General features: G+C 38.4%; 1 protein-coding gene across 1 annotated transcript in view; it reads right to left on the reverse strand.

Annotated features, from left to right (window-relative positions):
* The window catches only part of map3k5 (mitogen-activated protein kinase kinase kinase 5), a 195,700-nt gene that overhangs the window by 138,481 nt on the left and 37,919 nt on the right, over nucleotides 1-19,300 (reverse strand). Inside the window, exons 2-5 of the mRNA XM_048596746.1 lie at nucleotides 13,559-13,601; nucleotides 10,321-10,514; nucleotides 6,637-6,805; nucleotides 5,004-5,110 (exon numbers count right to left, since the gene is read on the reverse strand). Coding sequence (XP_048452703.1) covers nucleotides 5,004-5,110; nucleotides 6,637-6,805; nucleotides 10,321-10,514; nucleotides 13,559-13,601 — 513 coding nt within the window. The remainder of the gene's footprint in view (nucleotides 1-5,003; nucleotides 5,111-6,636; nucleotides 6,806-10,320; nucleotides 10,515-13,558; nucleotides 13,602-19,300) is intronic.

A 19,300-nucleotide genomic window follows, 5' to 3' on the forward strand; every position in this document is an offset into this window, starting at 1 on the left:
CTGTTCTGAGGAAGGGTCACCGGACCTGAAACATTAACTCTGTTTTTGCCTTCACAGATGCTGCCAGACCTGCTGGGCTTTTCCAGCAACTTTGTTTTTGTTCCTTCTTTACAGCATCCGCAGTTCTTTCGGTTTTTACATGTTAGAAGGCATTTGATAGTGTCACATAAAGGTCACTGCACAAGGTAAGAGCTCGTGGTATTGAGGGTAATATATTAACATAGATAGAAAATTGGCCAGCAAACAGGAAACAAGGTAGATGGTTATTTTCAAGTTGGCAAACTTTAACTAATTGAGTGCCACAGGGATCAATGCTCTAGCCTCAACTACTTAGAACTTTTGTTAATTTTGTTTTCATTTTGGATGAAAGGACCAACTGCATTGTAGCTGAATTTACTGATGCTACAAAGATGGATAAGAAGGTACATTGTGAGGCCACAGTCTGCAGAAGGATATAGATAGGTCAAGTGAGTGGGGAAAAAAAACTTGGCAGATACAGTAAAATGATGGAAGAGGTGAGGTTCTCCAATTGCCAGGAAGGAAGAAAGACAGAATATGATTTAAATTAATAGACAGTAGAATGCTGCAGTTCAGAAGGATCTGGGTGTCACTATACACAAATCGCAAATATCAAACACGGTATAGCAAGTAATTAAGGCAGCAAATAACCATTTTTACAATAATAATACAGTATAAAAGTAGGGCAATCTTGCTATACCTGTTAAGGAAATTGGTGAAACTGCACTTAGAGTATTGGGTGTCGTTTTGGTGTCCTGACTTAGGGAGGGATATTTTTGCATTGTAATTAGTTCAGAGAAGTTTTACTAGGCCGATTCCTGGGATGTACGGGTTGTCTTATTAGGAAAGCTTAAGCAAGTTGGACCTTTAGTCATTAGAATTTAGGAGAATATTCATATTTCAATAAAATCAATGATTCTGGGTCACACGTTTAGAGGAAATACTGAGAGAATATTACCCCTCATGGGGAATCTATAAGAAGAAGGCAATGTTTCAACATAAAGTTTTTCCTGTTTAAGACGGAAATGTGTAGAAAGTCATCAGTCTTTGGAATTCTCTTCCTCAGAGAGCAGTGGAGGCTTAAGGCAGGGTTAGACAGATTTGATCCATGAGGAAGTCAACGGTTATGGGAGGTCAAGCAGGAAAAGTGGAGTTAAGGCTCCATTCAAATCAGTAATGATCTTATCAAACAGCAGAGAAGGATTGAGGGGCGAAATTTTTTGCGGTTTCTATTTCTTATTGTCTTATTAGCTTAAGAGGATGACAAGAGATAACTTACTTCTATTACAGATAGTTTCCTGGAAGATGGGCTGGTAAGTTGTTGGAAAGGAGGAAACAAGACACTCTTTGTGTCGAGGACTATTTTTTCTTCTCAGTTTGATCTATATTAACAGCAAAACTTAGTTGAATTGTTTCATTTCATTCACAGCAGATCCTATCAGACGAGAGATTCCCTCATGGACTGTCTAACCCTGACTTCAGCCTCCACTGCTCTCCGAGACACAGAATTCCAAAGACTGATGACTTTCTGCTTATTTCCATCTTAAAATGGGAATAAACTGCAGATAGTTTGTTGTCGAGTGATCTAATGAAGCCAAGTTTCAATTTTATAAACCTATTGGAGGTGAGGAAAATGGAGGGATGAGAGCTTTGTGGTTTTATTGTTTAATAAAAGAAAATAAAGAATGTGAAGCTGGATAATTTTGCAAACGAGAAATGATTACAGAGATACGTGGATGGGGTTAAGCGAAAAAAATGGTGAGAGAAGGCTAACGTGGAGCATAAACAAAGCCTGTTGGGCCAAATGGCTTGTTTCTGAGCTACAACAACAGCGCAGGAGAAAAATCATTATATCTGTACTGACAAAATAGGGAGACAATGTGGAAAAACACTTACACACTCATGCATCAAACGTGTGGTGAGAGGTGTGCCTATTTGGTAACAATCATTTCCTTCCATCTTAGACTAAGCATCTGAAAAGGATTCGAAGAATCTCTCAAGGTATGAAGCAATAACTGAGTCTTTGACAGATTTGCATTTCTAACAAACTATTGAAAGGATGAAGGATGGTGCTTGGAATAAAATAGGAAATTGGAGTTCATGAAGAATTCTTTAGGAACAAGTGATAATTGGGAACTCCATTTGTAATCAGAACTCAAGAATAGCTCAAGCTAATATCTCAGAATACAATAATATCATCCTGACTACTAAACGGTGAACATTCCAACAAGGAAGGGGCAAAAATTCAAATATAATAAATCTTCACTACATTAAAAGAAAGGAAACTTGGCTGAAGGTGATTTAATACCAATTATTATTTCTGTACTACTTAAACTTGATAATGACAAGTTGCAATCCACAATCACAAGGATTAGACATAACTTAATTTTGAACAAAGGTTACAAGACAGGCTGAAAACTCAACAAAAAGGATATCATACAAGAATTTTAACCCTCTCCACCCAATGAAAACCAGGTTGCCAGATGCAGTGTTGGAGCAGTGAGCCATTAAGATACAGCTTTGCCCTACCCTCAGCAATGAGAGCCCAAGGCACAAGGGATCAGCAATAGCAGCTTCCTAAAACACCAAAACTGCATGAAAAGGCTAGAATGTGGCCTGACATGTTTCTTCCCGTTCTCACAGTAGGGAGAGAGCTTGTTAATGAGTCGGAGGCAGCAAAAATGTTCCAGGTACTACAAGGAAACCTTGGGCTTCCCCTTCTTTAGGCAGCCCCTCCACGCCTAGTCCCAATTGGATCTGGGTGCTGTTCCTATGGAATGGAGTTTGCAACTACCCACTACCTGAAATTCTACGAACACCCACACAACAGGTAGGCCACATGATGTGGTCAGAAGTCTGTGTACCCACATGGCAATGAGCCACAATGTGGAGCTGGCCGGGTTTTGCTTCATTCCTGCTTTCTACCTCATTCAGGCTTTTCTTGCTTCAGTTCTGCCTCCTTTTCATTAAAGCTTTCAACCTCACTTGCAAATAAAGTGTAATTGCGAACTATGGCTTCCTTACAAATGACAAAATGTTGAGCAAATATTAACCTTTGTACACACAGTAACAAAAGCATTAAATTAGACTCAAGACCATCACAGGGTAGCACAAATCTGTAATTTACTCTTGAAGTTCTTATTGATTTTTTTTTCCTTTTGTTCTGGTTGGATTGAGAATGGATGAAGCAGGTAATATCTAACTAATGGTTACCTGGAAACAATGCAGACACTACACATCATAGAAATCATGGGATTTCCATTTCGAATAGATAGAAAATAGTTACAGAACCCCTGTGTTTTCTGATGTACCACTCACTGCCCATGAGGATCCACTACTTGCAAAAGGACAATTCAGCTTATTTTTGCCAGGGCTGAGGAACCATGAAACCATTCACTCAGACAAGTGCAGCTGAAGAAGTCTCTTTGGTCTCCAGATAAATACTTGTCCATACATTAACTTCACATTAAAAGCTCCTTAAAATAAATGCAATGAAGGGTAACATACGGCATTAGCTTTTGAGATGGGCAAGCGGGTGGTAAAGCAGTAATTATTTTGTGAAGCACCAGTCATGATGTAATGTATGCTCATGGCCCACATTGATTGAATGAATAATAGAGCACTCTCCAGACTCCAGTACAGTAGTTGCATTTACTTAAATGAATTTGCAAACTTATTACTGCTATCTTTTGTGACTGTCGTTCATGCTGCTAAAAAGGACTACCAAAATAGACTACTTGTCAAATATATCACCTTTGTCACTTTTAGTTTCACAGTATTAGAATCCATGTATAACCCGTTTTTACATACCACAGCATTCCAAACATACTTTGCTTCCAAACAGATTGTGATAATTTAAGAATATGTTGTCTTAAAAAAAAATTAAGGATTTAAAACCTTTTCATGCTGGAAGCACATGGAAGGGAATGGGTTTGCTTTGACTTCCTTTGATGCCCTTTCTCTTCCAGTGTCTGATGGGATTCAAGAAATTCAAGACCACCAGCCTTTTCTGTCCATCTGCACAGAGACATCTGTATGTGCAGCCAACGGCAAAATGTGAACAGGCATCGATATCGTTAGAGTGAAGATATTGCTTTGAATACAGGCCATGCAGATAAGTGACCAGGCCTAGAGACTGGAAACACAGTCTTTCTACAAAGAACACTATAACAACACAAAAATGTATAACTCTTCAGAAACATCAATGTTTGACATGAATACCAGTGCATGTTTTCATAAATAACAAAGCAACCAACAACCACCTCAAAAAAAAAAGACATAACTTGCCTCAAAAAATACATCAATGCTTCAAATATGAATGCTGAAGCCAAAGCAGCCTGCTCTTTTTTGGATGTTAACACTCCTATCCACAGTTCATTACACCCTTTGACTTCTTCTCTCCAGATTCTCTCAAACCAATTCACACATATATGTAATAGTTTTCCTCAGTAATGTATTCCATAACATTATTTGTCTCTACCCAACTTCTTTCCTTACTCTTTAGTGACAAATTTTAAAACGTATATGAGAAATTTAACTGGGTACTTTGGGGAAAAAAAATGGAAAACTTGCAAGTGCATTTATTTTCACAAGATACTTCCTTCTTCACTACATGGTATAAAAGCTGGGAGTGAATGCAGAGTGAGAAAGGGATAATTACTTATCCTAGTTCCACTCACAAGAAAATAAAATACCTTCCTTTCTGTATCGTCCTTCTGCTTTGCTTACACAGGCTCTCTGTGTAAGGTGTCTGGATTACCCATACAAACACACAAGCTTTATCTATTATGAATCAAAGATTGAGACACCAAATCACACCTTCAAATTGACCTATCATGACTCTGTTGGCAGAATTAGTTAGGAAATGGAGTTATTTCTTTTAAAAAGTAGATAATATAAGAAAACAGCATAATCTGTGAATAGAAAAGCCCACATAGCTAGAATGCAATGCATAAACTAGAACAAGCATCAAAATAATGTCTTACCGATTTAGTGCAAAGGCATAGTGAAATTTGATATGAAGATTGTCCACTAGATCACAAGTTGGAAGTTTTTCCAAAGTTTCCACCAATGTTACAATTGCATCATAGTCCTTGACAAAAGAAACGAAGGATAGGAAACTGAATTGCAGTTATGTTGTAAATTCTTTACAAAGTAAATCAGATATGCAATGATTATAGCCAGGCTTTTTCTTAACAAATACACTGGTGGTTTGTTGACATTTCAGAAGGGAAGAGATATGTCACATTGTCACTTGGGAGGGGACTAACTGTTGGAGCAGTTTGCTCGAGAGAGACAGTCTGAACCCTTGGCATCAAAAAGCTTTTTAAAATCTCTGAAACTCCTAACCTCAGTTCTATGTTCCAGCTGTAGCTGTTCCAAATTTTACCTGTCCAATAGCTACCAGACCACCTGAGGTATTTAAACATTTTGTATCCCTTAAATCCCTGTAATTTATCTCTGAATGCCTTTTCCTACTGTTTCATTTAAATTTAAACAAAGTCTCTGTGACTTTAATCAATCTCTTTTCACCAGCGCATTTCATTCTGTCTACTCTAGTTCAGTGTTAAATCATTCTACATCTCTATTTCTTTTGCTCTTGTTCAGTATGATTCACCTGCAGTTGTTTCTCCATTTCTAGTGAAGTATCTATATCTATATCTAAAATGCTAACATTGTCTGACCCGGGGCCTTAATGGCTTGTTCTCAGTGTTCGGCAAATCTGGAAGATTCCCACAATTTTAAACAGAGCAGCCAACATTACAGACAACATAAGCCACTGTGGTGCCTGTGGCCAATTCAGAAGCAGATGTCTTCCAAACACGAAGAAGCTCTTTGGCGAAGTTCTCCAGCCTGGAGGTCACAAATTTGGAAGCGCAGCCTTCCAGCAGCTCTGGGGAGTGTGACAGGCAGGCTGGCAGTGGGCCCACAGTGTCACTGTGGAGGAAGGCAGGCCACATGCTCCTCATACTTCCTCTTTTGTTTGGATTATTTTAAAAAAGTGACTCTCTCTTAGGGCTTTGTCGACCCTTTTGGAATGGATGCTTAGTTTAACGACAGCTGAGTGGGACATGCAAGGTGATGGTTCTGCTCAGTTGTTGCCAGGTTATGCCATTCAGACCCGGATTCAGGCATTTCAGCACAGAATGACATAATTGGGAGTAGGGTTTGCTGTAGGTGTCCTGGGCATTCAGAAATCCCTTCCTGCTGGGACAGAGGGAATAGCTACACTGCCTGAAATTTTACACTAGGTTTTGCGTCCAAATGATAAAAATTAAATGTACTAATTTACACCCATTTTTCTAGAGTTTTTTTTTAAATGTTCTTTGAAGGCACGTCATCCAAACTTAAAAGGTAAAAAATACAGTCTGTGTAAATGGAACCTTCATGCAGTACAGAAGCAGCCAATGTTGGGAAAGCTCAACAGGTTCACTCATATCTCTCAATGTTGCCTGATGTGCTGAGATTTTCCAGCATTTGCTGTCCTTATTTCAGATTTCCAACATCTACAGTATTTTGTTTTCGTATAGCATAGATACAAGCCTGAATTGACAAACAGGAGTTTCAAAAATGTCTTAAAACAGTCTTTAAACGCCAGAAAATCTTCTTCACACCTACTTGAATATCACGGTACGAAAGAAGTAAACTAATGACAATATCGGCAGATAGAACTTCAACATTGTCCAGGCGTTTCCTTATTCTTTTTAGTTCTTCAGCCAACTCTTTACCACTGTAAAGTTCACGAGCTTTCCTGATGTCACTCAGGATGGTTTCCCGAAAATACTGACTGTGAAGTACAAAGAGATATCATATTTCTGGGCAATATTTCTTATAAAAACTCACTTTTTGAAAACACATTTTAGAAATAAAGACCCCTCTAAAAAAAAAGTCATACTCCATCAATGGCAAATTTGAGACTTAAAGAGGATGCATAGAGTCATACAGCATAGAAACAGGCCCTTCGGCCCACTATCTCTACGCTGACCGACAAACGCCAAACCACACTAATCCCATTTAATCCAAACATTTAAACACTTTTCTTATTCAGTATTTTAAATGTGTTTTCTCTTGGCCAGATTTTGCTACTGGACAGGAATGCTCTCAATTAGACATCTAGTACCCTGAAGCGAAAAGAACTCACTTCTTATACACACAGAAGCAAAATGGACAATGGATAACTAATACAAGGGCAGCACAACTGAGGTTTAATAAAAACGTTTTATGAAAACACGTGTAAAGTACAGCAGAGAAGGATTCAGAAGCATTAGAGAAAGGGACAAGTTAATGGAAAATGTAGAGATGACAGGGTAGTGTTTTAATTAACACAAAGTTTCCAATTCTAAATAGAGGCTGCTAATTTAATCATAATATCATAATAACACAAGCTATTCATCTTAACTAAAAAGAGAACTTTAACCTGGTGACTTCCCCATACTCAATGTTCAGAGATGTGAAATTTCTTTATTTCCCTCACTATCTGTTTTCTCCCCAGTTCTCCTGAAGACGCTAAAGAAATAGTGGGGCATTAGTCCTCATTACACATTTAGTCCTCACTACTGGCACAAGAACTGAGCCCTTCCCCCTTCCATTCCCCTCCCCACCCAACACCAACACCCCCCACCCCGTTGTGTCAGTTTTGAGAGACAATCACAGCCTGTTATTCAGACATGGCAGCATCACAGCTGAGCCCAACCCTGAGCTCAGTGAATATAACAATCCTGTCGGGATCACTGGAGAAGGGTCAAGAATGTGAAACTGGCTGATTCTTTTTCCTTTTCTTCAAGTACTTGACAAGACCTAACTGCATGATCACTACCCAGATAAGATCAGCAAATTCAACAGAACACCAGCACATGAACAAAACACATACAGTACATGTTGTATCGAGCGATAACAGCAGCATTCTCTAGTATTCAAAGTGAACCAGTGCTGTAAATCCAGGATGAGCTAATCATTAATAAGTGGCTGGCTAATCAAAAACTGTGCAATTTGCTCACATATGCAATGACAATGCAATGGTGTACTGCAATGAGCAAGTCACCGTAGAATATTTCTGGATAATTATTCATAATGTTGTTGCAATTAGAAACGTCTCTTGTAATCTTAGGATTTCCTGAAGCACTTCACAACCAATGATGTTCTTTCAACTACTCAACAAAGATCATAGCATTTGAAAAGCCAGCCAACGTCTGAAGTGGTCTGAGATAATACAACATGGATACTGTAGAAGTGAAATATTCTACTGTATATTCAAGAAGTTACTGATACAACTTTTCAAACAATAGGTTTGGAAGGAAATAATTCATGAAAGGCAATCACAGTTTCATGTATTTTAAAGTTGGTCACATGTTCTGGGAGAGGGAGGGAAACAAAAACAAATTTTAAAACTTCTCAACAATAAAATTACTATCGTGTTTAAAAATCAGAAAGAATATTAGCAAGACCATTGCACTAAACAGGAGCACCCTGAGTCGATATTCCAACTGCAGTGTACTCTGGACTCCAACAGGGAAGATAAACAGCTAATCACCAGAGAGTTTGTGCTAATTCTCCTTCTTCGAATCAGCAAGGCAGTCGTCACCTGTTCAAAGCTGCACCCAGAGACAGGCACTGTGCCATCAAGGGGAAGTACAAGCAGGAACATCAGACTAGAATTCGATTCAGATTTGCCACTCTATAATGCTTTATAGAATGCAGCAAAAACTTAACTATTTTTATTTTTACATTTTGGTTTCTCATCACTAACTGCTGCAACTTGCACTGCGTGGCTAACATTTCATCTTCTTTCTGATTACCTCAATTTCTGATTTTCAGAACATGTATGATCTGAACACAATATAGCATTATTAATTGTGACAAATTTAGCACATTCCACATTTTAACCAGTAGAAGACACAAACCTAGAGGCCTTGATTAAAAAAAAAAATTTGGTATATTTGTAGAATTTTATCAAATGAACATTTTGTGCAATTTTAGTAATTGTGCAAGATTTTGACCAATAGGACATAACTTTAGTGGAGGAACACAATATAGAGATGAAGTACTTGTGTTTTAAGAACTGCAAACACTTATTCCTGGGTTAGTTAACCTTGTCTTACAATATGCACATGAGTAAGAAAAGCTGCAGTAACAGGAATACAGGCCTCAATTTAAACTTCAGGCAGGTTTTATGTGGGTGGGTGGGTGGGTGGTGGCCTGGAGTCAAAAACTCACTTTTTTGATTCTTCCAGAGAACAGACCAGGCTATTTCAACTTCTGAGCCTCACGACTCGTTCATTTCCCACCCAGAACAAACAGGATGTGGGTGGGAAGCTGATGTTGTCTCGACAGAAATAAAATTCATACAGCTCATGGTTGCTCACTAGACTGCAGATAGGCTTTGGGGACAGAGTCCGTGAAGATTTCGTAGTGGAATCCAAATTTCTTCTTGGGAAATGAGGACGTACATCTGCTCCTCCTGATGTCACAAGAGGATAAGCATGAAACCTGTCTGCCAGGGGCTCTTCACTTCCTGATCCACAACTGTGCTGAATCAGGGTCAGATTTTCTGCTGAAACTGAAGATAAAACTGCAGTTTGCACAGCATGGTTATCACTAATCTGCATACTTTCCAATGGAATATGAAAGCTTTGGGTGGCTAAGCAACCTCGGTGGGTATTAACTATTCAATCAGAACCCATTGCTCAGGATAAAAATCTGCACCATTCCCACCAAATCCGTTACACGGGAGGAGCTAGCATAATGGTTATATCATTGACCTAGTTAATGTTTTGGGGACACAGTTTCAAACCCTACCATGGCAGCTGGTGGAATTGGGTTTCAATTCATAATCTGGATCACAAAGCAATCTACAATTGTCATAAAAACCCATCTGGCCCATGAATGTCCTATCAGGAAGGAAATCTGTCATCGCTAGCAGGTCTGTCACTCCGGACCTACAGCAATGGAGTTGATCTTTAACTTCCCTCCAAAATAGTGGCAGCAGCAAGCCAGTCAAGGATAATGACAAATGACAACAAATGTTGGCCATACCAGTGACACCCATATCCCATGAAGGAATTTTTAAAAATCACGAACACCAACAAAGAAAAAAAAAACAAAGACAACTATAATATCTGTAACTATCACCATCTCCTGAACATTCACTGAGGAAAACTATTGAGCAGATAAACACGTATCACAACTATCCGAACTAGCATTTATAGAAAACTTTATAAATAAGCAATATAGAGAGGCTTTCTTTCACAAATTTCTTGGTTAGTTCAGAGACATGATTAAATATGTCTGTAAAGATACACTTACCAGCAACTTATGTGTGCAACCTTCAGCAACTGAACAAAGCGATCCACTAACGGCATGCAGATTGGCCCTAGCAACAACTCAAAATTCGGTTGCATTAATTCACTCAAGCCTTTCATGTAGCTGCTCTCACAACAGTATACCTTGTTGTGTGGAGTCACCATATATGGCATAAAGGTGTAGTTTCCACAGGATGCCTGCAATAAAATGTACAGTTGCACAATTGTCAGAAACTTTCGAATTGCAAGTCTAACTTTTCCTCCCCTCCCCATTTCTTTATCTCCAAACAATGCAAAGGTAACTTTGAAATGTTAAATGTATTTACAACGTTTCCCAATGGAAAGTGCATTACTGACTTTTGCAGGAGTCAAATACTGGGAAGAGTGAGTACCACTTTATACAAATGAATCAATAGTTTATGAATGACACCAGGACAAAACATCACTGCAGGTGGGATCCTCCAAGATGACTTTATCAGAGATTGCAGAAATTACTGGCTAAGTGTATTCTCACAAATAACCAACCAATCTATCACTGTGTTAAATAGAAACACTGAAGGAATCTCCACAAGCTTGATGGGCTAAATGTTTTACTGGAATGTAGACAAGCATCAAGCAGTAACAGAAAGAATCCAAAGCAGCAAATTAGTTGTTTGGGAATTAGCCCAAAATAGTGACATCATCTTAAAGTGCAGTCTTATTTTGTGTACTGATTTGATTACTGCAGGCATTGGATTCACTCTGGATTGGTATGAGAGGAGATTTGAAAAAAAAAAGCATATTCTTTATATTGTGCAGCAGATTCACAATCACCCTTTTCACAAAAAGGGTCAACTGATTCCACACATCTAGGAACTAAAATCATCAAAAATGTGAATTTTAGATGCTTCCCTTAAGTAACAAATGAGGAAACTTAATTTGTGAATCTGTATAATCAGGATTGAAGTCTGCACACAGAATTATTGCACAGTACTTCTGGGAAGCATAGCTGCAATTTTTAAGTTGAAGACTGTATAAAACATTAGTGCTACTCATGTTGCTTTTTAACAAAGGAATCTATACTTTCTGAAGTATGCTAGGAGAGATTAACCAACCTAGATACAATACAACCAGATACAATACAACCAGATACACTGATTAATAAGACTGCTCCACAAATTACTTTTGTAAACCAAATTAAATAAAATTATGAAGTACAGAAATAGTCAAAGTGTTGCAGAAAACTTCATGCAATTTTTTTGCCTTAGCAAAACCTGATTTCATTAAATTTTGGAGGGTGATCTTTCAAAAGATAAAGGTATTACCTCAATTTCCTTATTCTGTATATGACCTTTAAGTATAGTCATATTCTTATATGATCAGCTAAGTCAAATGGCAAACAGGAAGTCCTCAATAGAGCAACATGCTGTGCTGCTCTTGTGCTACTCTACATCTTAAAGAGAATGATTGCCTTTACACATTTACTTTTTTAGCAACTTGTCACTTTCCCAAATACACTGACAGTGCTACCAGCATTTGCTATCTTTTAAATTTAGGTGATTTCTCTTTGCAGATTCACATTGGATAAGCTTGTACTCCCAGGGGTATAAAAACAGAACTACGTTTTGGTATCTCACATGCTGGACAGAATTTAGTCCAGCCAAGACCAAATAACATGGATATGTTGCAAGTTTTTAATGTTTTCCAAGTAGCCACTGTAATTTACCATGAATACAGAATCCTGATTCAGACACTACATTTTCCTGAACTGGTTGGAGCAAAACAAAAGTTCCAAATTTGTGCAGGAAGCATTTCATGAAGATGAGAAGAGTTAAATAAACCAAAAACTGCCCCTTTATATTCGTATTAAGCATAAAAATATGATCATATTAGTCAGCAGGACAACTCAAGTAAATCATTTACAAGCTCATGGTCGAAATTTGTAATCACATTTTGACATATAGCAGAGATAGCAAAAGAAAAACACTGAGTGAAATTAATGTATGCCATTTGTGCAAAGCAAATTTAGAGTTCATTTTATATGGTTGAAGTGCTGTGCTGTTGGGTGAAAATCATGCAAATTAGACCACCCATGATATAAGTAGACACTGGAGAGCTAAACATGCAAGGTCATTGTTATCCTAGCTAAGTTTGAATTATTGTCAATGAGGTACATAAGAATTTAGACAATATTTTCAAATTAGATCAACAAAATTAATGAAGGTATTAATGATATGGATTGCAAGCAAAAATAATGGATAACATACTTGTATTGAATGAGACCTATGGATATTAATAAACATCATTCATGAAACTATAACTTCTCTTAAGGAGTTTAAGGATCACAGTTATGCTGTACCTCTGTACAGTCCCACTGGTAACATAATCTATTCAAGCATTCCGATAGAAACTACAGTTTTCTGGCCTTCTTTTGTCAAAATTCTGGATTATTGTATTTGTAAAAATATTGATAGGTTTTTGCATTTTTGGAAATAAAAGCAAAAGCAAAGCAAACACGTAGACAGAATTGGCTTAAATCATATTCTTTAAAAGTTCATCTTTCCTCACAATAATTAAAATAGTTATTTTCAGGCCAAGGCCATTATATAGACTAACACATATAATGCCTGGGTGATTTGTAGCTTCAAGATTTAAGACTGAAATACACAGGTGTTTTAAATACATAGGCTTTTCATTGCAGCAAGAAGTACTGAGAGAAGAAAAAAGTCCTGCAATAGTAAAGGTTATATGTTGCTATTGATGGAAAGGTGGTTTACAATCTGATGTTTCTTCAGTATTTGCTGGTTCTATACCAGACAATCACCTCGATTTAGTTACTGGTATACAGCCTTCTCTGTCAGAATCTCCCCTTGCACTCAGTCCAGTTTCTGCTTAACGTTTAGGCAGCAAAGACGGAAGTTTACCATGATTATTTGTAGTTCAGGGTGTGTTCGTTAGCTCATGAATTGGCATTCAAATAAGGCCTTTTTCTCATCTCATGATAAATGTAACTATTTACAATGGTGTAAAATAAGCTATTTTAGGTTGGTCACCTCACGCAGTTTCTCATTCCAAACCTGAGTTTTATTTACCAGTAGTTCTGTAGTAACACTTTGCAAGTAAAGCTAGAACTTTCAGTGGAGACATAAGTGCACCAAGCTACAAGTTCCATTACAAATATGTGGAAATCACCTCAAAATATTATTAAGAGGTAAAAGACACAGCATTAAATAGTTCTCAATCAAAGCAAAAGTTGTACTTACATTTTTCTTCTGACATATAATTTCCTGCGAAGAGACAAAGAAAAATCAGCCCATAACATTCATTTATAGCTTTAACATGTCTTTACGTAACGGTGATAATAATACATACTATTGGACCAATAAACATTGTGAAAGAGCACAATTTTGTATTACACAATATTATAATATAGTGTCATTACTCTAATTAGTTTAAAGGATGAGATGCAAGGTAATCTTGGTCTGCTGAAGACTTTTACCAGAGTAAAACTGCAAAGGTTCTAATCTATGCAATGCTGCTAAACTCATTAAATTATATTTTATATTTTCCTCCAAGTGTAATGAAAAATTCTGTTAGGTTAGCACGGTCAGTAACACCCTCACTCTGAATTAGAAACTTTAGAATTAAAATCTGACTCCAAGAAAGTTTAACTGTCTGTTAGGTAGGTTAGGTGCAGTCTGTTAGGTAGAATGTTACATCGAGGCCTCACTGATCTGATTCTTTGAATGTTTAAGTTGAACCAGGAAGTTCTTGCAGATTCTGTGGCAGCACTTTAAGTATTTGAGAAGTAGCTAATTACTTTTAAAGACTTCCCAAGGAAACAACACATAAATTCTATTTCTTGCTTTAAACCACAGTATTTTGACTACTTTGTGCTGATACAGCTAACTAATATACTAGTCATTTAGATAACATTAAATTTCTCTATTCCCAGCAACTAACTCCATTACTGTTCCAAGCTTTAGACTGAACCAGACTGTTTGCAACCATCACTGAGACCATCTATTTCTAGCTCCATAACATCACCCAACTCTATCTCACTCAGTTCATCTTCATTCATTCCTTTATTACCTCTGGAATAAACTATTCCAATGCATGCCTGCCCAGCCGCCCACATTCTATCTTGAGCAAACAGGAGATCATCCAAAACTCTGCTGTATCCTTACTTACACCAAGGTTCATTCATCCATCACCCAAGCTTATGGAGAGCAATATTGGTTCCTTGCTAAGTTACATGCTAATTTTTAAAAAAAATTGCATTCTCATTTCCAAATCCCTCCATGGACTTAGCCCTCCCAGGGGTGTAACCTCCTCCAGACTTCTGAGATGACTACATGCATTTAAATCTGGCCTCTGGAACATCTCAGTTATGAGTAGTTGTACTGTGACTCTCTTAAGTGAGCTGCTGAATTCCATCCCCAAATCTCTTCGTCTCACTACTTCTTTCTTTCTTCAAGATGCCCTTAAAATCATATTCTTTGATCAAGCTTTTGGTTGTTTGCTGTTATGTGGCTCAGTGTCCAATTTTGCTTTGAAACATTCTGGTGAAGCACCTTGGAATGTTTCATTATATTAAAGGTGCTTCACAAATTCAACTTGCTGTTTTTGTTGCTATTGTTCTAGAAAGAAAAGTAGATTGCTCTGTCATAGTTAAATACTTATAATTACTGTAGGGAAGATAGGGGTGGCACAGTGGCTCAGTGGTTAGCACTGCTGCCTCACAGTGTTAGGGACCCAGGTTCAATTCCGCCCTTGGGCAACTGACTGCACGTTCTCCCCATGTCTGCGTGGGTTTCCTCTGGGTACTCCAGTTTCCTCCCACAGTCCAAAGATGTGCAGGCTAGGTGGATTGGCTGTGCTAAATTGCCCACAGTGTTCAGGGATGTGTAGATTAGGTGGATTATGAGGGATGGGTCTGGGTAGGATGCTCTGAGGGGCAGTGTGGACTTGCTGGGCTGAAGGCCCTTAAATATCACCCCTCCCAGAAAGGCAGTGCATTCCAGATACGCACTACCCCCGGGTCAAAAATATTTCCTCAAGTCCCCTCTAAACCTTCTGCCTTTCACCTTGAAAGTTTGCCCCGTGGTTACTGACCCTAAGGGAACAGCTGCTTTCTCTCCACCCTGTCCACGTCCCTAAAAATGGTATGCACCTTTATCAGGTCCCTCCTCAACATAAATAAAAAACAAAAGAACCACGGATGCTGTAAATCGTAAACAAAACAGATCTGGCAGCGGAGAGAAATCAGTTAACTTTTCAGGTCGGGTGAGCCTTCCCGAGAACCGAGGTCACACAAGATGTTAAGACAGGTGATTAAAACCTTACTCCGTGAAGTAGATTTTTAAGCTATGCCTTAAGAGGAAGAGAGTTAGGGATGCAGAGAAATCCAGGAAGCGTATTCCATAGCTTATAGCATGGTTAGCTGAAAGTATGCCGACAACAACAACAGAATGATGAAAACAGGGGTTACACAGGAGGGCAGAAGGGCTGGAAGAAGTTATAAAGATAGAAAAGCACAAGGCTATGGAGAGATTTGCAAACAAGGATGAAACTGCTTTTTAAAACTGGTAGTGTTGTCAGACTAGAGTACGGGTAAATCAACAAGTGCAGGATGATGGATGAGTGGCATACTGCATGCAAATTAGATTGGAGGCAGCAGGGTTCTGAATGAACACTTGATTGCAAAGGCTGTAACATAGGACGTCAGGCTGGACCGGTCTGAAAAAGGCACAAGTGAGCACTTCAGTAAATGAGCGAAGCAGGGGCAGAGACATACAATGTTAAGGAGCTGAAAGCAGGTGGCCTGGCTTGGCAGTGAAGAGACCAAGAAGTCAGAAGCTTGGCTCACATTCAAATACAATGATGTGAGGGTTGTACAATGTTGCAAACACAAGAGCAGGAGCAGGCCATCTGGCCTCTCGAGCTTGATCTGCCATTCAATAAGATCATGGCTGATCGTTTTTGTGGACTCAGCTCCACTTACCCACCTGTACACCATAACCCTTAATTCCTTTACTATTCAAAACTCTATCTGTCTTTGCCTTAAAAACACATTCAACAAGGTAGCCTGAACTGCTTCATTGAGCAGGGAATTCCACAAATTCATAACCCGTTGGGAGAAGAAGTTCCTCCTCAGCTCAGTCCTAACTCTGCTCTCTCTTATTTTGAGGCTATGTCCCCTAGTTCTAGTTTCACCCACCAGTGGAAAAAACCTCCCTGCTTCTATCTAATCCATTCCTTTCATAATTTTATATGTTTCTATAAGGTGCCCCCTCATTCTTCTAAATTCCAATGAGTATACTCCCAGTCTACTCAATCTCTCCTAATAAGCCAACCCTCTCAACTCTGGAATCAACCTAGTGAACCTCCTCTGCACCTATTCCAGTGCCAGTACATCCTTTCTCAAGTAAGGAGACCAAAACAGTACACAGTACTCCCGGTGTGGCCTCACCAGTATCCTATACAGCTGCAGCATAAAGGTTGTAAAAAGATCTGATTCAGCCTCAGACTGTGGTTTGAGAAAGGGAGGTAGGGTCAGTAGCTAAGGAATGAAACAGTATCAGACTGTTGCACAATGACACATTCATGTTGTTTGTTAAGGTACGTCACCTTGGAAGGGAATTTCAACGGAAGTTCTCCCATTTGTGCACTAGAATTTAATTTACATCATGCCTCAATGGTTTTGCAGCTCTTTTGGCAAAGCCAAGGAAAGCAAGCAGGCAACAACAGAGTCCTTTAGCTGCTCTGTCTCCAAATCTTATTTGATACAGTTTAAAGAAAAAAGAAAATGCTGGCGAAACATAGAAAATCAATCAGTAAAGTAACTAAATGGCCTGTTTAGCATTTAGGAATCAGTCCAATAAACAGAGTACACTCAAAATTCTATTTTTCTTTTTACAAATACAAACTGCCTAACAGACTCCAAACAGCTACAGTATTTTTAACCTTTGGAGAACATGTGACCTCAAACTACTATAATAAGCAGGCAATTTGATGCCACTTTCAATAACACTACCCAATGAACACAAACAGGAATCTGCATTATTGGTATAACACAAGTAGAAGATTCTGAAAAAAATACTTTTAACAGGATTTAATAAAGATCTGAAGCAACCTAACTCATTACCTTTAAAACATTTAGTGTCAGTAAAAGTCATTTAGTCTTTAAGTGACTTAAAATATGGATCACTCTTTAGATAGCTCAAAATTAAGCTCTCACATGATCTCATTTTACTGTAGAAAAACCCAACGCACAGATGCAGAAAAAGCCATTGCATGTTAGAGCAGAGAGGAGAAAATTCTCATCTGTGACAGGTAGGAACATGTCACAGGAATAATTTCCTGACAAGAGTGGAGTGTTTGAGAAGAACAAGGGAGAAGCAACAAAATGGAAGATAAGGAAAAAATCAGATTGACCTGATATAGTGTAAATAGAAACACATAATGTATGATCTAACAGCCAAACAGTGTCATGGCTACAAGATTTCATGGATTGGAACCTGAGTTTTTAAGGGTGCATAATTTAGGAAGGACAAGAAACTATGAAAAGGTGGGAAGTACAAAGAGATGGTATTGGCACAACAGAAAGGAATGACAGTAGTTCAGGAAATGTTCTACGTCGAGACGAAAAATTATAAAGACATGAAATCACTTGTGGGAATGGTATACAGACCCCTTAACAGTAACCACATGGCAGATTGCAGCATAAAAGGATGAAATAAAGGGTGCTTGTCAGAAAGTTATGGGGATTATTATGGGGGATTTGGGTCTACATATAGATTAGAAAACTCAAATGGGCAAATGTAGGGTAGAGGAGCAGAATGTTTTCTCAATAGTTTCCTAGAATAGCGTGGAGCTGACCTGGCAGCAGGTTACACTAGACCTGGTATTAATCAATGAGATAAAAGTAATTAATGATCTCGGAGTGAAAGTGCCCCAAGGTATCAGCATCCATAATCTGATTGAATTTTATATTGAGGGAGAGAAAAATGGGTTCAAGGCTAGTATTTTAAATTTAGATGAGACAACTTGAAAACGGCTATCAAAAGTGAACTGGCAAATAAGGCTAAGGGATACGTCAATAGTGATACATTGATAGCATTTATAGGGAATACTTTTGCATATACGGGACTTAGACATTTCATCAAGAAAGAGAAATTCCTAGGCCAGACCCATGGTTAAGTAAAATGAGAGTGTCAAACTTAAAGAAAAAGCATATAATAATTGCAGAAAGATGGATAGCAGGTTAGAAGATCAGATGGAACATGAAACACTTATGAAAAGGCTAACAAAATGGAAAACAAGCAAGAAATATAAAAGCGGATCACGAGAATTTCTATGAAAATTTTAAAAACAAACAAGGTAACAAAGTAAGCATTTGTTCTATAGAAAGTGAGTCTCCGAATTAACAATGGAAAAATCAGAAAATGACAGATAAACCGAATAGGTATTTTGCATTAATCTTCACCATGGAGAAAACAACAAAATCTTAATTTTTTTTTGTAGATCTATCTCTTGATTAAAGTTTTAATACAATAGGTAGATATGAAGTTATCCTAGAGCAATGTTTTTGCGCAGTTAAGACTGTGCTAACACTTAGTTTTTGAGAAAATGTGTTGTGATTTTGTTTTGGGTATATTCTAGATCCGTAGGTTGTTTAAGGTGCAGAGACAGCTTTAAGCAGAGTGATGTGCTCTTCCTCTTGGATGTAGGAGATTAGGGAGAATTTCAAAGCTCCTGGAGATTATGTCTGCAGAAGTGTGTTTGGATGCGAATCCTATTGGATTGCATGGATCGGTTGCAGCAGCGGTTAGAGGCAATGAGGAATTTACAGCAGCCAGGTGGTATGATGCCTCCTCCCATTCCTCAGACGACATGTCCATCCTGGGCCTCCTGCAGTGCCACAACTATGCCACCCGAAGGTTGCAGGAACAGCAACTCAAATTCCGCTTGGGAACCCTGCAGCCCAATGGTATCAATGTGGA

This window comes from Rhincodon typus, chromosome 5, assembly GCF_021869965.1.
Source record: "Rhincodon typus isolate 14 chromosome 5, sRhiTyp1.1, whole genome shotgun sequence".
Lineage (NCBI taxonomy): Eukaryota > Metazoa > Chordata > Chondrichthyes > Orectolobiformes > Rhincodontidae > Rhincodon > Rhincodon typus.